At 40.6% G+C, this 17,070-nt stretch overlaps 1 protein-coding gene across 1 annotated transcript in view; it reads right to left on the bottom strand.

Annotated features, from left to right (window-relative positions):
- Positions 1 to 3,770: 3,770 nt before the first annotated feature.
- The window catches only part of PSTPIP2 (proline-serine-threonine phosphatase interacting protein 2), an 84,761-nt gene continuing 71,461 nt past the window's right edge, over positions 3,771 to 17,070 (bottom strand). The window contains exons 7-15 of the mRNA XM_067699214.1: positions 14,307 to 14,405; positions 13,680 to 13,725; positions 12,797 to 12,876; positions 10,429 to 10,527; positions 9,378 to 9,474; positions 9,177 to 9,258; positions 7,909 to 7,943; positions 6,800 to 6,857; positions 3,771 to 5,382 (exon numbers count right to left, since the gene is read on the bottom strand). Coding sequence (XP_067555315.1) covers positions 6,808 to 6,857; positions 7,909 to 7,943; positions 9,177 to 9,258; positions 9,378 to 9,474; positions 10,429 to 10,527; positions 12,797 to 12,876; positions 13,680 to 13,725; positions 14,307 to 14,405 — 588 coding nt within the window. The 3' untranslated portion in view covers positions 3,771 to 5,382; positions 6,800 to 6,807. The remainder of the gene's footprint in view (positions 5,383 to 6,799; positions 6,858 to 7,908; positions 7,944 to 9,176; positions 9,259 to 9,377; positions 9,475 to 10,428; positions 10,528 to 12,796; positions 12,877 to 13,679; positions 13,726 to 14,306; positions 14,406 to 17,070) is intronic.

Here is a 17,070-nt window from a genome sequence, read left to right as displayed (position 1 = left end):
TTTTGAGTTCCATTTGCATGGAATATCTTTTTCCGTCCCCTCACTTTCTGTATGTGTCCCTAGGTCTGAATTGGGTCTCTTGTAGACAGCATATATATGGGTCTTGTTTCTGTATCCATTCAGCAAGCCTGTGTCTTTTGGTTGGAGCATTTAATCCATTCATATTTAAGTTAATTATTGATATGTATGTTCCTATTATCATTTTCTTGATTGTTTTGGGTTTGCTTTTGTAGGCTCTTTTATTCTCTTGTGTTTCCCACTCAGAGAAATTCCTTTAGCATTTGTTGTAGAGCTGGTTTGGTGGTGCTGAATTCTCTTAGTTTTTGCTTGTCTGTAAAGCTTTTGATTTCTCTGTCAAATCTGAATGAGATTCTTGCCGGGTAGAGTAATCTTGGTTGTAGGTTCTTCCCTTTCATCACCTTAAATATATCATGCCACTCCCTTCTGGCTTGTAGAGTTTCTGCTGAGAAATCAGCTGTTAACCTTTTGGGAGTTCCCTTGTATGTTATTCATCATTTTTCCCTTGATGCTTTCAATAATTTTTCTTTGTCTTTCATTTTTGCAAATTTGATTAATATGTGTCTCAGTGTGTTTCTCCTTGGGTTTATCCTGTATGGGACTTGCTGTGCTTACTGGACTTGGGTGGCTATTTTCCTTTCCCATGTTAGGGAAGTTTTCGACTATAATCTCTTCAAATATTTTCTCGGGTCCTTTCTCTCTCTCTTCTCCTTCTGGGACCCCTATAATGCGAATGTTGTTGCATTTAATGTTGCCCCAGAGGTCGCTTAGGCTGTCTTCATTTCTTTTCATTCTTTTTTCTTTATTCTGTTCCATGGCAGTAAACTCCACCATTCTGTCTTCCAGGTCACTTATCCGTTCTTCTGTCTCAGTTATTCTGCTATTGATTCCTTCTAGTGTAATTTTCATTTCAGTTATTGTATTGTTCATCTGTTTGTTTGTTCTTTCATTCTTCTAGGACTTTGTTAAACATTTCTGGCATGTTCTCGATCTTTGTCTCCATTCTTTTTCCGAGGTCCTGGATCATCTTCACTATCATTATTCTGAATTCTTTTTCTGGAAGGTTGCCTATCTCCATTTCATTTAGTTGTTTATCTGGAGGTTTATCTTGTTCCTTCAACTGGTACATAGTCCTCTGCCTTTTCATTTTGTCTATCTTTGTATGAATGTGGTTTTCATTTCACAGGCAGCAGGATTGTAGTTCTTCTTGCTTCTGCTGTCTGCCCTCTATTTGTAGACTTTGTAATGATGGCCATTCTAACTGGTGTGAGGTGGTACCTCATTGTTGTTTTGGTTTGTTTTTCTCTAATAATTAGCAACGATAAGCGTCTTTTCATGTGCCTATTGGCCATCTGTATGTCTTCTTTGGAGAAATGTTTATTTCGGTCTTCTGCCCATTTTTTGATTGGGTTGTTTGTTTTTTTGCTATTGAATTGTAGTAGTTGTTTCTGTGTTTTGGAAATTAAGGCCTTGTCAGTCACATCATTTGCAAATATTTTCTCCTAGCCTGTAGGTTGTCCCTTTGTTTTGTTTATTGGTTCCTTTGCTCTGCAAAAGCTCATAAGTTTGATTAGGTCTCATTTGTTTATTTTTACATTTATTTTTATTGTGAGGTATGGTTTTATATGGTGCTTATATTGTCACAATATGGTACTACATGTTCTGACTTCATAAGATAGAAAACACAGGCCTGGGAACCAAGAGGTAAGACTGGCCTCTGTCACCATAGCTTACACTGACCCACTTGGGGAATTTGTGTCCCCATCCTTTCAACATTACGCTCTGCTGGACCAGAGCACCTGGCTCTAGGTGGTTGGCAGGGGATACATCTATCAATGGTCATAAAAAGAGTTCCACCAAAAGTACAGCTGATACCTGGTCATTTGGGGGTCCTCATGCCAGTAGACCAGCAAGCAAGGAAAGGAGTAACTATCTCGGCAGGACAAGGTGATTACCATGAGGAAAGGTGGGCAAGGAAGAATGTATCTGGAACTCAGGAGTTTCAGTGAGAGGCCTCTTGGTGTTGCCATGCCTGGTAATAAACATAAATTGCCAATTTCAGCAGAATCTGACAAAAGCCTGTTAACCAGGGGCTAAGACCCCTCAGGGACGAGGGTCTGGGTTACCCCACCAGTCAAGCAACCTAGACAAGCAGAAGACTAGCCAATTGTGAAGGGACTATAGAATATGTGTGTATTAGTTTGATGAGGCTGCCATAGCAAAATACCACAGACCGAGTGGCTTAAACAATAGAAATTAATTTTCCTGCAGTTCTAGAGGCTGGAAGTCCAAGATGACAGTGCCAGCAGAATTGGTTTCCTCTGAGGCCTCTCTGGGTTGCAGATGTTCACCCTCTTGCTGCCTCTTCACACTGTCGTCCCTTTGTGCACACTCACTCCCAGTGTCTCTTCTTTTCCTACAAGGACACCAATCACACTGGATCAGAGCCCCACCCCAACGGCCTTACTTCAACTTAATCACCTCTTTAAAGGCCCTATCTCCAAAACGGTCACTGGGGTGCTGAGGACTAGGACTTGAACATATGAATTTGGGGGAATATAACTCACTCCATAACAGGGTGGTAGAGGAAGGAGATGATGAATATCACTTATAGACTCAGGACCATCTGTAGCAGCAGGGACTAGAGCTCGTCCTACTAAACTTCCTGGGGTGTGTGTGTGTGTCTTTTGGAAACTGGGACAAGTGGTGACAGGATGCAGTAAAGTGCAGGTGGGCATGGGTGGACCTGAGCCGTGCAGGGATCAGCACTGCCAGCACCCCATCCACTTCCCCTCAGTACCTATCACTTCCTCACATGCCAGCCCAACTTCCAACTGCCAGGAACCATGTGAGGACTCTCGGCCTGCTGGAACCCACTCTGCTGGTGTTCATGGCAAGACAGAAATGCCAGGGAACCAACACCACCTAGGAGCAGCCCTCTACCTGTGACTGGTGGGAGTTGGTGAATGACTATCCCAGCTCCCTCCCCTCAGGTGAGCTATTTCTGAGGTGTGGGTCCCACACTGTCACCCAAGAGTCCCAGCAGCTGAAGTTCATTGCCCACAGTGGTAACTTGCTTGATAATGAACTTTTTTTTTTGCTTTCCTTCCCTTCGCTGTCTTACTTCCCCACTTCCATACTGGTGCATTCTGGGATCACCCCCCAGAAAAAGTACCTGCATTCAAATCTTTATCCCAGGGTCTGCTTCTGCTGGAACCCAAATTAAGGTGCTGACAGTCTGCAGAACAGCTCATACTTACTAAATTCATCATGTAAACTTATTTGACTGGCTTCCCTTTACACTCCTACTTCTCTCTCAACCGGTTGTTTCTCTAGCTATGTTATCTTCTTCTAGGCCACTAGTTCTTTCATATTTACTACTATGTGTCAAGTTCTGGGGATGTAGCAGGAAAAACGATAAGAGGGACCCTGCTCTCATGGAGATTACAGTCTAGGAGGGAAGCCAGACTTTGAACAATTAATTTCAAGAGTGAATCCTGTAATAACAAGGAAAATGTGAGAGTGGGGAAGGAGACAGCAGCGGGATCCCACCAAGCCTGGACGCAGGGAACATGCTTCCCCGAGGAAGGGACCCTGCATCTGGCACCTGAAGAGTTAGTAGGAAGTGGCTTGGTGCCAGTCTCCTCCTGGCTTCCCTGACCGGCAGTTTGTCCTTCTATGGTGGTCTAATGATAGCAAATGTAACAAGGGGTCAAATAGAGCTTGGAAGAGAGATACAATTAACACAAAAATGCAAAATAAATCCCAAATCACCAGGAACCTTTATTTTACTTCATATTGAACTGGAAGAGCAATAAAATAAAGATATTTTCAATTCTTAAGATATTTTTACATCAGTTACACTGACCAGTAGAGAGAAAATTGAAATCTCTATGGAATTACTAACAATAAATAAAATACTTAAAAATAGAATGTTCTGAGTTCAAAGGAAAATTTCCTGAGCCTGTTCAATCTGGGGAAGTCAATGACCCTTTGCAAACTCCAGTTTTTCAAAAGGCTATCCAACTGATGCAAGCTTCTGGTTATGACAAGAACCTGCCACTTTCAGCAGCACCTTATATGAAAAGGGGAAACAATCGATCTTCCTTCAATCACTTTGTCCATAGTTCTGGGGAAGCTATGCACAGAGAAGAAAAGGAAGGTATCTGCTCTTTGTGGTACCAGAATTTCACAACATCCCAAATAAATGCCAGTGCTATTTTAACTTGTCATTAACTAAAATGTACCATTTGCTCAGTGTGCAAATATTAGACCAGTCTCCCTGCTGTTTGTGGGTGACCAAAGGAAGACCCAAATATTTGTGAAAGGGTAAGATTGACACTTTAAAAATTCCAGGATCTAGCAAGGGAAAGATTCTCTGTGAAGACCAAAGATTGAGTAGTGGCTTTGTAGGTCTAAAATTCTCTTCAGGGATAAAGTCAAAATACCATGTTTCATTGATTCTAGGATATACTTTTCCCCCCACACTTTAGCATCTCAGATTCCAATGGACTTGGCCATTAATTGTCACAAGTGTCAACTCCCCCACTGACTTTCTTAGTGGTATATAAAGTAAGGGGATGTTTTACAACGAATGGTTTCTTAGATTAGATTAAATATGGTGCTCTGTAGTTCAGTACACACAGTGAGCCATATAAAAATAAATCTGACATTTTAACCCTGGTAACTTTCCCAAGTGAAAAGATGCTGGCAAAAACATTTGGCGTCTTAAATTTCAACATGCGCATCACAGTCTCAGGAAGGGTTAGAAGGATGGTGATGTGGGATGAGCTTGTACTCTCCCTCTGCGTCTGTCCCTAGTCAGCTGAGAGAACTATAAGGAAATCGATTTCACATTCTGGGACTCAATTCCTCATCTGTAAAATGAGAAAGTGTTATCAGATGGCCTCTAAATCTTCCAGCCAAAAAGGAAGGTGATTTTAAATCTTACACCACTGAGTATGTGCCACGCTGCCCCCAAAAGGCAAAGGAGCTTCTTGAGTTGCTGACTTGCTGGCTCAGACTTCTCTGCAGCCATCCCTGCCCCAACTCCCAAGAGTCAACGCTTCAAATCCACAGACTTTCTTGAATCAAGCAGAAAACACAATTCATTCACAACTTTAGTAACTTGATTGGAAAAGGATAATTCTTCAGTGTTGGGCAATTTGCAAACTTCTTTTAAAAACTGGAGAACTCTACTAGGTTAAGTTGAACTAAATGTCTACCATAAATTTTAAAATATCAAAAAATTATAGCAAGGGTTCACTTCAAAGTCTTCCTGATTGACATAATTTCTACAGATTCTGCTGCTTTAAGTGCCTCCTTCCATGCCACAGAAGCGCCAACCACAAAAAGCTTTGTTTTCTGAAAGAAAATAATAAAGAAATTTCATTTGAATTAACTATTCATATCAGCACCCTGCTCCTACATTGAGATTTTATTCAACAAGAACAATGTGCTTGACCAAGGAAAACAAACAGTGAGAAATGGGTATTCCATCTGATGAAAAATGGAATAAAAATGTTGCTTTATGATAAATAACACATACATTTATATATTTATATACATATTTTTAATTCAAAAGTCATAATCTATCTTTACCTAAACATGTTAGAAAAACAAGAATAGCAGCTAAAATCAACAATTGCAGAACAAATCACAAATTCCTAAAGATTCCTATTTAAATGTCAATTCCAAAGGTTCAAACTATTTTAAGTGTTGTGATGTCGCTTAACAAAGTTACTAATAAAGGTAGACTCCCTCTTTAAAATTCTCTTAAATTCAGTCAATTATACATGCTCGATTCCTACTCCTTGAGCTGGCACAGACACTAATGAGGCCCAATGAAATGACCAAACTTCAGTAAATGTGTTGGTATTGGCATCTTACATTCAAACAGCAGATTCTCGGGCTCTGAGGAACTACAGTTGCTGGCTCAAATGCTATTATTAAGCAACTAGAATATATGCTTTACCCAAATGGGTGAGGGAAAGAAAGGAAGGAAAAGAGAAATGAAAAGAAGAGAAGAGAAGGAAGAAAGTGGGGAGGGAAGAAGGGAAAAGAGAGGAGGAACAGGTGGGGAGGAATGAGAGAGAGAGAAAGGAAGGGAGGAAGAAAGGAAGGGAGGGAAAGGAAGGGAGGGAGGGAGGGAAGGAAGAAGAGAGAGAGGAAAAAAGGAAGGTAAAAAATAAAAATAAACTCTTGGAGCTGCTGATGCCCCACCACATAGCCATCACTGCATGGTGTTCTGGAGAGCAGGTTCTACCTTTGAAAACCATGTCACTTGATTTCCCACGTTCTTGCTCTACCTCCAAAATGAGCCGGGCCTCTTTCCATGAGAAAGAGAGAGGCTTATGAAATGAAGCAGACGTGATGACTGGCTGTAAAGACTACAATTTGTTTGTTGGTCAGAAAGGTATATATAGTTAGAGGATGAGGTTTTTTACGTCTTCAATATCCACTATCTTTTGCAGCAAAGTTCCTTAAATATTATAAACACACTTCTTAAGCAATTTGAAGACTTACATGTAAATGTAAATCATACTTTCTGATTATTTCTGTCTAATCAAGAAAACCATGGCTTCTGTCCTAACAGCTAATTGGCCGTAAGTCACAAAGTGGGTGGTTTTAGAGGAGTGCAGGCAAGTAATGTTTGATGTGCCCACTTCCAAGCACTGGCATTGTTTGCCTGCAGTGATGTTATAAAGAAGCTTCAAAGACTTCAAAAATACAATCACCAGTCTAAACACAACTTGATTCTGTGAAGATGAAAGGTTCTTACCATTGATGTTACTGATAGATCAAACTGTAGTTATCAGGCAAAGAATAATCAGGGTCATCTGCAAAGGGCAAAACACAGAGCAACATTAAGTTAACATTTTTTCATGATAATATATTAGCCCTTTTCAAATCAAGGCATCCCACTCAGAGTCTGGTGACTGCCATTTTGTAAGAAGAAAATATATCTGGCAACAAAACCTACAAATAATAGTCATAACTACAAGTCAGAAAACATATTGGAAATCACTATTATGATTTCTTTGCCATTTTTCAACCATGCCCAGATAGCAGTCCCCACAGTAAAATCACCTTCAAAAATGGACAAAAGTAAGTCCCACAGTACCAAGTGGTAATTATAAGGTAATAAGAAATCAATTAACTTAAATCCTTATCTAGTTCAAAGATGTAATTTCAGCCACTAAATTTTTCAGTCACTAAATTTTTGCCAAGATGCTAAATGCAGCCCAAGATATCTCTTCCCTCTTCCTTTGAACATAGATAGGCATATCTTTCTTTTATTCAAATAATAGGTATTTGTTGAGCACCTACTATGTGCCCAATACTGTGTTATGTTTTGTGACTGATTCAGGAGAAAACAAAGTGCCTGCCCTCAAGGATCTTGTAATTATCCAGGGAATACAAATTAACAAAAAGCACTAAGTGTGTGGTTCTCCCAGAGGTATCATAGGAGTTCAGAGAGAAAAAGAGACCAGGGTGCTCAGTGAAAGATCCAATTATAGGCAGTGTACAAAATACATAATATTAGGTTACAAGTTTCCAGACATCTTCTATAAATTACATTTCTGTGTAATCCAAAGGAAACTGTATCCCAGTTTTGCTGTTCTCATGGTCCAAGTTGAAATAATCTCTTAGTAAGAATGCCTTATAAGTTTCTTTTGGTACTTGAGTAGCTGAAATCTCTTAGATAAGCTATAAAATAGACCACGAATTACCAAATTCCACTCTGTGACAAACAGTATTATAGTTTCTAATAATAGGTTCATTCTCTTGGAAATTTGATTCTATTTATTCCCTTCTTTCCTTTTATTTCAAAATTCTAGCTACTCAACCTTAAATAAAAGCTGACCTAAGATTTCAAACAGTCTTTACCTGGTAAACTTTTAGGAATTGGGAGAGGTCTTCTCCTGTAAGAAATGAAAACCAAAATCTTTCAGATAAGTTCTTGTTATTTTTCTAACTTTCTACTTCACTCTACAAACACTGCATGCTAATCAGATCGGGTTTCTGCCCCGGAGGGTTAAGAAAAGTTCAGAGGAAGCAAAGGCTCTGCAGCGCTGACCTCCTGGATCCAGGCTGCAGACGTTACATTATTCTGGGGAGCAGGACGCACAGAGCCCTGCCCCGCAGCCCAGAAATCTCAGTCATGTGGGCAAGAGTTCCTGATCGCCTTGATAAAAAAATGGGAAGTCAAACAGTTCCTACCTTGCTGTCAGGGTTAAAGGAACTAACTCAAAGTTACTGCTTTGAGCAGCGCTTGGCATTCTTAAACAGTGGTGATGAACTTGCACTTCCCCGTCAAACACTCCCTTATCTTTTTAAAAACTGGACTGAAAATTCAACAGCTTAGACTCCGAGGTGACTGTATGTGAAACAGAAGTTTCTCTTCCCTCAGGATCCTTTATATCAAGGCAGCAAACTTTTTCTGTAAAGGGCCAGATAGCAAACGATTTAGGCTTTTCTGGCCACACAGCATTTCTATCTCATCGCTACTCAGCTCCAATGAGAAAGCAGCCGTAGACAGAATGGAAACAGATGAGTGCAGTCATCTTCTAACAAAGCTCTACATATGAACACTGATGTTTGCATTTCATGTAATTTTCATATGTCACAAAATAGTATCCCTTCAATTCTTTTCAACCATTTAAAAACATGAAAACTATTCTTAACTTGCAGGCCCTACCAAAACAGGTAGGTCAGATTTGACTCACAGGGGGCCAGAGTTTTCCAACTCTTGCTTTCTACAAGAAAGGTATAGGATTCATGCATGAGTAATAATAATTACACTCAAGCATGATACAATCCCCCTCGAACTATGATTAGTACAACCCATTTAACATTTGTCCTAAAAATGCTATTGCCAAAAACCTAGCACTCACTAAGCAAATGCAATGGTAGAGATATGTTCTGATTCTAATACATCCATATTAGAATTGGAACACTAAAAATAAAAATGTTCTTTAGAAGTACTTTTCTTTTTTTTTTTTTTTTTGGCCACACTGCGGCATGTGGGATCTTAGTTCCCTGACCAGGGATCGAACCTGCGCCCCCTGCAGTGGAAGAACAAAGTCTTAACCACTGGTCCGCCAGGGAAGTCCCCAAAAGTACTTTTCTACATGTGAAAGAAAGCTGGATATTACCTTGCCAAGTCAGACCCCGTAGCCTTTCCTGGTGGGGCAGCATTCTTCTGGGGGCAGTAGAAATTCTCGTACATGATGGGTGCTAGGGAGTCATCAAGACATAAAACATTAAGAGGCTGATGACTTCCATTCTCAATGACCTGTGATAAGAAAGACTAATAGAATTGCTTAATTAACCCCCCACCCTACAGCTCCATTCACCTGGTGGAGTCTGTCCAGTTTTGCGCTGATTCACAAAGTACTCAATGTCCTTCTCAATGCTGCACATTTCTAAACTCTTACGGACTTCTTCATACATCTAACAAAAAGAAGATAAATCAAGGTAGAGGTATATGTCCATAAAAATGGTGACACAGCTTACTAAAATAGGAGGTTTGATGAATGGCTGTTTTCCAAATTTTGCTTTGAAAAGAAAAAAGAAGACATTCCCAAGTCCTGGACTCAAATAAAGGGATTTCTCTGATGCATAGCTGCATTTAAATTTTTTTTAAAGATGACAAAAAAATATAGATTTTTTTTTTTTTGTAGCAGCACAGAAACCTTGGTGGAAAGATTTTTTTTTAAAAAACTACGGATGGGACAAAGAAAATAGATACCAAGTCCCATGACCAATTCTACACACAAATGCAAAGACAATTGGAGAAAAGTTCTTCCAGTCAATCCTACTTGTTTTCTGGGTGTTTAATTATTCTTCTAAAGTGAATGTCCCATCTAAGCGAGGGTGGCTATTTCTTAGGAAAGAAAGTGGTGATAATTTGATTCATGTCCCCCTGAGACCTGGGAACCCATGACAGTTGCTGTGTACAAGTTAAATCTGGATCACTAATGGCCCCGAAACACTGCTGAAGTAAATCCTGAGCCCTGGAGTGACCGTTAGCCTGGGCATGGCTCAGTCTGCTAGTCCTTGGTGCTGTCCTGGAGTGACCTCATTTCAGACCGGAGCAGTCTCTGGGACTCACATTCATTTTGTGACATCTCTGTTTTCCATAAATTAAACTGCATTTGGGTCTCCCTTCTCTGCTCTCCTGCTCTGACCCTTTATTTCTTAGAGAGAAAGTCATAGTGGTAAAGTGAAACAAGAGTCAGGCAGGTTAGGTGTTTATCTGGGTCCATACTCACCGTGTGGCCTTGGGCCAGTCACTGTACCTACCTGGGCCTCAAATGAGGGGGGTGAACTAATAAATGTTTATGGTTCCTTCCACTCTAATGAATCTAATATGCAAAGCATCCTCCGTGGATGCCTCTGACTTACGTTATCGCTTGTGACACATTGTTGTGACAGCTGATTCATGTGTAACCACAGTGCATTCCGAAAGAAGTTTATTCGTTCACATTCTTGAGTCTCAAACACCTATAGAAACAAAACTACATGTACATATGCAGAGAAAGGGGCCATTTGTCTAGACTGGCTATGACTTAAGAAACAATTTCAACCTTGAATTATCTGTAAGCTTATTGTCCCATTTAGCGTACTCCCACCCACCACCGAGGAAGCTCATAAACTCTTACTCAGGCAAAGAATGCAAATGGATTCTAATAACATATTAACACAAATAGGACTGGATATAGTTCTGAAGGTAAGAGGTGATGATGAACCTAAACGTCAATGTTCTAACCTGAATTCCAGCTCACATTTCCAACTGCCTAATGGGTATCTGTACCTGGGCAGCCTGCCAGAGCCTCCAATTCAGAGTTGCCCTCCTTCTCACCCCTTCCCAGAATGAGTGAATTCAACTGGCAAGACGGTCACAATTGTTGAAGCTAGTTGATGAGTACATGGGGACCCTTGCACTTGTATTTTATCCTTGTGTATGTTTGAAATTTCCTTAATAAAAAAGTTGTTTAAAAAGTCACTGCCTGAACAATAGTTTTTGGATATAAGCAAATACAACTTATGGAAAATCAAACTATTCTATAAAGTGGATGCTATAGTATTCAACAGTGGATGTTATATATTAATGTATTTTTTAAAGGTTGACTACAAAACTATTACATTTTAAAGCTTCTTATAATGTAAAACTGTATACATATACAAGAGGAGAGAGAATAGCATAATGAATCCCCATGTACCCATCGCCAGCTGAAACACTTATCCACTCACAACTGACTGTTTTACCTATTTCCCTACCAACGCACCTACTCCCTGGAGTATTTTGAAGCAAATACACTATTTCATCTATAAATATTTTATTACTCATATACAGTATATAAGTACTACATATGAATATTACATTATTTTTATTATAGACTATTTCACGTAGACAGAATCATAGAGAGTGACATTAGGAAGACCCACATACCAACCACCCAGCTTTGTCAAAACTTTTGGCCATATTTGCTTCAGATTCTGTTAAAGCCTCTGTGTGCTTTCTTCAATCTCTACTATGTTCCTCCTCCCCCAGAGATAACCATTATCCTAAATTTTATCATTCTTATGCAGATTTTGACAATATGTATGTATCCATAAGATGTATATGATATTGCTTTGCATGTTTTAAAACCATATAAAAATACTCTTATTTCAGGCTTTTCCATTAGATTGTGGAATTAAGGAAGTAAAGCAGAAAAGAGTGTTTTAGGAGGGACCCACAGTTTCAGGTGCTAAAGACCGGTCAAATAAAATTAGAAACTGCAAAGGCATGCTGGACCTCACACCAAGGGGACCACTGGTTCCTCTGGGAGAACAGCTGCAGGGGAGCAGACCCCAGACACAGCCACTGGGACAGGCAGGACAATGAGGATGTGCAGGCAATTCCCCCAGGAAGCCTGGCTGTGAAGAGAAGGGAGAAGCAGCAGTGGCAGGCTTGAAAGCTGGAAGGAGCTGAGGTGTGAATGATAATAAAAGTCCACTGTGAAAGGGAGCTGTGTGCAAGGGGGTGGGGAAAGCCAGCTGGAGGATCCTGAGCCCAGTGGTGGCAGAGCAGCCCTTTACCACTATCACAGGAGAAGGGAGGGTGGTGAAGATCAGTAGTTCTTGTGCTTGAATTCACAGCAGAGTCACCTGCAGGACTTATTAACATGGAGACTACTGCGCCCATGCCCAGGGTTTCTGATTCCAGAGGCCTGGAGTTGGTCTGAGAACCTGCATCTCTGCATCTCTAACAAGATCTGCATCTAACAAGGCAATGATGTTTGTACAGGTCCTAAGACCTCCCTTTGAGAACCACTGGTAAGGAAAATGTGTAGACAGGGTGACAGAAACTTGAGGAAGTTTCCAGGTTGTGTCTTTATTTTCTCTGGGTCATTGTGAGGCATGTGCTGAAAATGAGGGGGGCAATGGTGAAACAAAATGTGTGAGAATAAAAAACTCTAGGTCAGCTCTCCTGCCATCTGCATTCCTCTGTCACAGAGCAAGTACAGGTGAGGCTCTCGATAGGAAATCAATGAATCAACTGTTAATTGATTCAGCTGCTTCATACCCGTGTGAATCAAACATCAGAGCAAGGCCATGAACAGAGTGGGACAGCATGGTCAGGATCGGGAAGAAGCAGAAAGACAAGGTTTGGGGGAAAGCATTCCAATTCCTTCCACTCTCCACTTAAATTCCAGATTGCTAATTTGCCCTCAAGTAATTCTACAGAAGTAGAGGAAGGAAGACCCGCCCTTCGGGTTCCAGGTACCTCGCAGGCCTTGATGTGTTCGCTCTGCCACTCTTCACGGACCTTATCCAGAGTGTTGATGTGCAGCATGTACGCCTTGTCTGCAATGGAGGGGAGGGGCCTGGGTCTGGAAACCGGATGGGAGGGGGCTCGCAGACCCATGAAAAGTAAGCAAAGGTGGGCATCACATTCTTTATAAAGAAAAACCAAGCAATTAGCCAGAAATCCTCCAAGGAAGGAAAAGTGAAAGCTGACAAGGAACCTCAGCCAGGGTTTCCTTCCACCTCTTACCATTTTCAGGAAAATTAAACAAACAATGAGGGGTGCAGAAAAGTGAACTACCAAGTTACTTCAGTTTTGGATTCAGAAACTTAAGCAACCACGGTTGTGAGAGGCTTGTCTCCGGCAAGACACTGTGGCTGGGAATTAGAAGCCTTTGCAAACACTTGGTTTGGATTTTAGACTTCAGTGATGACAAGGCCTCACGACTTGGTTGTTTCTTTCACAGCAGAGAAGAGTTATCAGGGCTGAAAAGGGGTTTTAAGATAGATGTTCCCAATAAATCGGAGTGAGCACCTGGTCCAAAGCAGCTGCCACTTGACCTCCCCTCTCCCCCCCACCCCCACCATTCAGTCACCTGTCAGGCGGCAAGACCTAAGGCAGCAATGGCCAGAAACTGCTGCCTCACTTGCTTCCTCCCGCTCTCCCAGGTTCCCATATACTCTCCCTTCCCCCCCTCTTCCTTCCCTGTTTCCCCCTCCGTCCCCTCTCATACCTTGTTAATCCTACTGTATATGTATATATTCACTATTGTATGGTATATAAAACTGCCTTTCTCAGACAGATTTAGGATAACATAAGCCCCACCACAATCCTCCCCCATCCTTGGGAGCAGACCCGTCACCTGAGTCTTCTACTGCAGTCTTTGAAGTTGCCAGTTTCACAAAAAGCTGTGAGGACAAAACAGAAACAAAAACAAACAAACAAAAAAAGAGGTCAGGAATGCTGGGCTAGGCTTCTAAAGGCAAAACAGATTTTAAAGCAATGACTGAGAAGAGACAAGTTGTAGTTCAAGTCTAACCTATATTTCTCTCATGAGTTAGTCATTCAACTTGCCCTCTAATCTTAACACCATTGGAAAATAGCCATCGAGCATCTTGTCCTACATCTTCCTAAAAACATATCCCTCCCTACCTTCTGATTGCTGACGATCTTATATCCAGATTTTATAAAATTATATGTATAAAACACCCAAGCAGGAGGCAGCCTAGCTATAAAGAATACATGAGCTGAGTTTTGAAAAAAACATGAAAACATCAGAACCCCCTCCCCTGTGGCTATGCTCCTCTAGCTCTTCCCGAACCCCCAAAATAGGACAAGGGTTTTTCTGGCTCCGAGGACTCTAATTGCCTGAAGGAGGGTATTGCCAGGAGCTCAGAGTGCAAGTCCATTTTTTATTAAGACTATTAATTGGCTTTAGCTTGATATATGTAAATCTCAGATTTTTCAGGCTGTCTGCTCTCCCAGGTACCTTTTCTTGTTGCTTCGGGTTCGCCACATTGGCACTCCGGTGGACAGCCTGCTCTGCTTCATCTTTGTCTCGGCATTTCTGCTCGTAGTTCTTCTTTGCCTTTGTAGTTATGAGCCAAAAGAGGATCAAAACAGATAAGCAGACGGTGACCCTAGCCCCCCACGCCCAGGAGAGAAGAGGGCTCACTGATTAGGGCTCTGATCACCACTAGACTGGGGGCACTCAGAGGACATGCTCTTTCTCGTCTATCTTTGGAAGGTCTCTCCAGCCCTTTTCCAAATCATGTATGTAGTGGCAACCTGATCAAGGAAGTAACGACTCCTATTTGGCAAAAACAAAGTACATGAGCTTTAAAAATTTACTGAAACAAAAGATGGAATTTGAAATAGGCAAAATCAAACACTTATGTAACTATAGGATGTGAATATGTAATATTCATAACCCTCAGAACTTAGATGCAATCACTTGGTCCTGGTAACTCTAACTATGTTTCAGTATTCTAACGTGCCTCCTCATAGCATGTGGACAGCGGGGAGGGCATCAATACCATCATTTCTGTAGCTCAAGGGTAGTCATGTTCCTTCTTGATTTATAGAATTCTGTTTTAGCCCGTTTAAAAGCAGGCCGTGGTCTCTCCTGTGCTACCATTACTATCAGCAGTATGAAAATAGTTCACAAACTACAGTTAGTGAATCAAATAATTTTCTGTTTCAACTCTTGAAGCAAAGACTTAACTTGTTCAAACAAAGCAAAGCTGTGAATCAGTTGGCTAATAAATAAAAATGATACTCCTCCCAAAAAATGCTTGACTAAGAATCAAGACACCTTTGCAGAGATGGTTTGTGCTCATCAAATATCTCACGTGCTTTCCTACATTTCTCAGCATCCCTTGCAGTTCAGTTGGGGTTAACCTTTCAGTAAACAACCTTATAATTCTCTCTGCTACACACCATAGAAACAAAAGTTCATAACTTTTCTTAATTACAACCACATAAGATATTCATGCAACAATTCTTTTCTTATGCAACAATATCTTATAGACACTTCTCTGTATCAAGCATGAAGCCTGCAGCTGAACACTTTTTAAAAAAATTTTTATTGGAGTATTGTTGATTTACAATGTTGTGTTAGTTTCTGCTGTACAGCAAAGTCAATCAGTTATAAATATACATGTATATCCACTCTTTTTTAGATTCTTTTCCCATATAGGTCATTACAGAGTATTGAGTAGAGTTCCCCGTGCCATACAGTAGGTCCTTATTAGTTATCTATTTTATATATAGTAGTGTGTGTATGTCAATCCCAATCTCCCAATTTATCCCTCCCCTCCTCTCCCTGTTGGTAATCATAAGTTTGTTTTCAATATCTGTTAAGTCTGTTTCTGTTTTGTAAATAAGTTCATTTGTGCCCTTTTTTTAGATTCCACATATAAGCAATATCATATATTTGTCTTTCTGTGTCTGACTTACTTCACTCAGTATGACAATCTCTAGGTCCATCCATGTTGCTGCAAATGGCATTATTTAGTTCTTTTTTATGGCTGAGTAATATTCCATTGTATATATGTACCACATCTTTTTTATCCATTCCTCTACTGATGGACATTTGGTTGTTCCACGTCCTGGCTATTGTAAATAGTGCTACAATGAGCATTGGGGTGCATGTATCTTTTCAAATTATGGTTTTCTCCAGATATATGCCCAGGAGTGGGATTGCTGGATGATATGGTAGTTCTATTTTTAGTTTTTTAAGGAACCTCCATACATACATTCCCACCAACAGTGTAGGAGGATTCCTTTTTTTCTCCACATCTTCTCCAGCAATTTTTTTTCTTTTTTTTTTTTTGGTGGTGGGGGGGTACACGGGCCTCTCACTGTCGTGGCCTCTCCCGTTGTGGAGCACAGGCTCCAGACGCGCAGGCTCAGCGGCCATGGCTCACGGGCCCAGCTGCTCCACGGCATGTGGGATCTTCCCAGACCGGAGCACAAACTCGTGTCCCCTGCATCGGCAGGCGGACTCTCAACCACTGCGCCACCAGGGAAGCCCTCTCCAGCATTTATTGTTTGTAGATTTTTTGATGATGGCCATTCTGACTGGTGTGGAGTGATACCTCATTGTAGTTTTGGTTTGCATTTCTCTAATAATTAGTGATGTTGAGCATCTTTTCATGAGCTTTCTGGCCACCTGTATGTCTTCTTCTATTTAGATCTTCTGCCCATTTTATGACTGGGTTGTTTGTTTTTTTTTTGTTATTGAGCTGTATGAGCTGTTTGAATATTTTGGAGATTAATCCCTTGTTGGTCACTTCATTTGCAAGTATTTTCTCCCATTCTATGGGTTATCTTTTCTTTTTGTTTCTGGTTTCCTTTGCTTTGCTGTAGCTGAACACTTTTAATGGTTGTAAATACACACACATACATATATAACTGCCATAATTTTCTTAACCAACTCTCTACTGGTGGACATTTACCTTATCTCCCATTTTGTATAACATAAAAATACTCTGATTTTTATTTTGGGTAGTGTGAATTTACAGGTCAGATTCCTAGAAGTGTAATTGTTTTCACTAATTCATACTCCTATAAACACGTACGTGAGGGTATATGGCCTCATGCTCTTACCAACACCAAAATAAGACAATGTTTTTAACCTTTTCTAATACTAGAGTTGAGAATGTTGGCATATGCCTTGTTTTATTTGTATTTATTTCATTACTAAGGTGATATGTCATTTCTACTTCATGTCTTTTACCTACATTTTTTTT

Source organism: Pseudorca crassidens, chromosome 12, assembly GCF_039906515.1.
Source record: "Pseudorca crassidens isolate mPseCra1 chromosome 12, mPseCra1.hap1, whole genome shotgun sequence".
Classification (NCBI taxonomy): Eukaryota; Metazoa; Chordata; class Mammalia; order Artiodactyla; family Delphinidae; genus Pseudorca; species Pseudorca crassidens.
The sequence above is the reverse complement of the archived record's forward strand: the minus strand, read 5'-3'. Positions and strand labels throughout refer to the sequence as shown.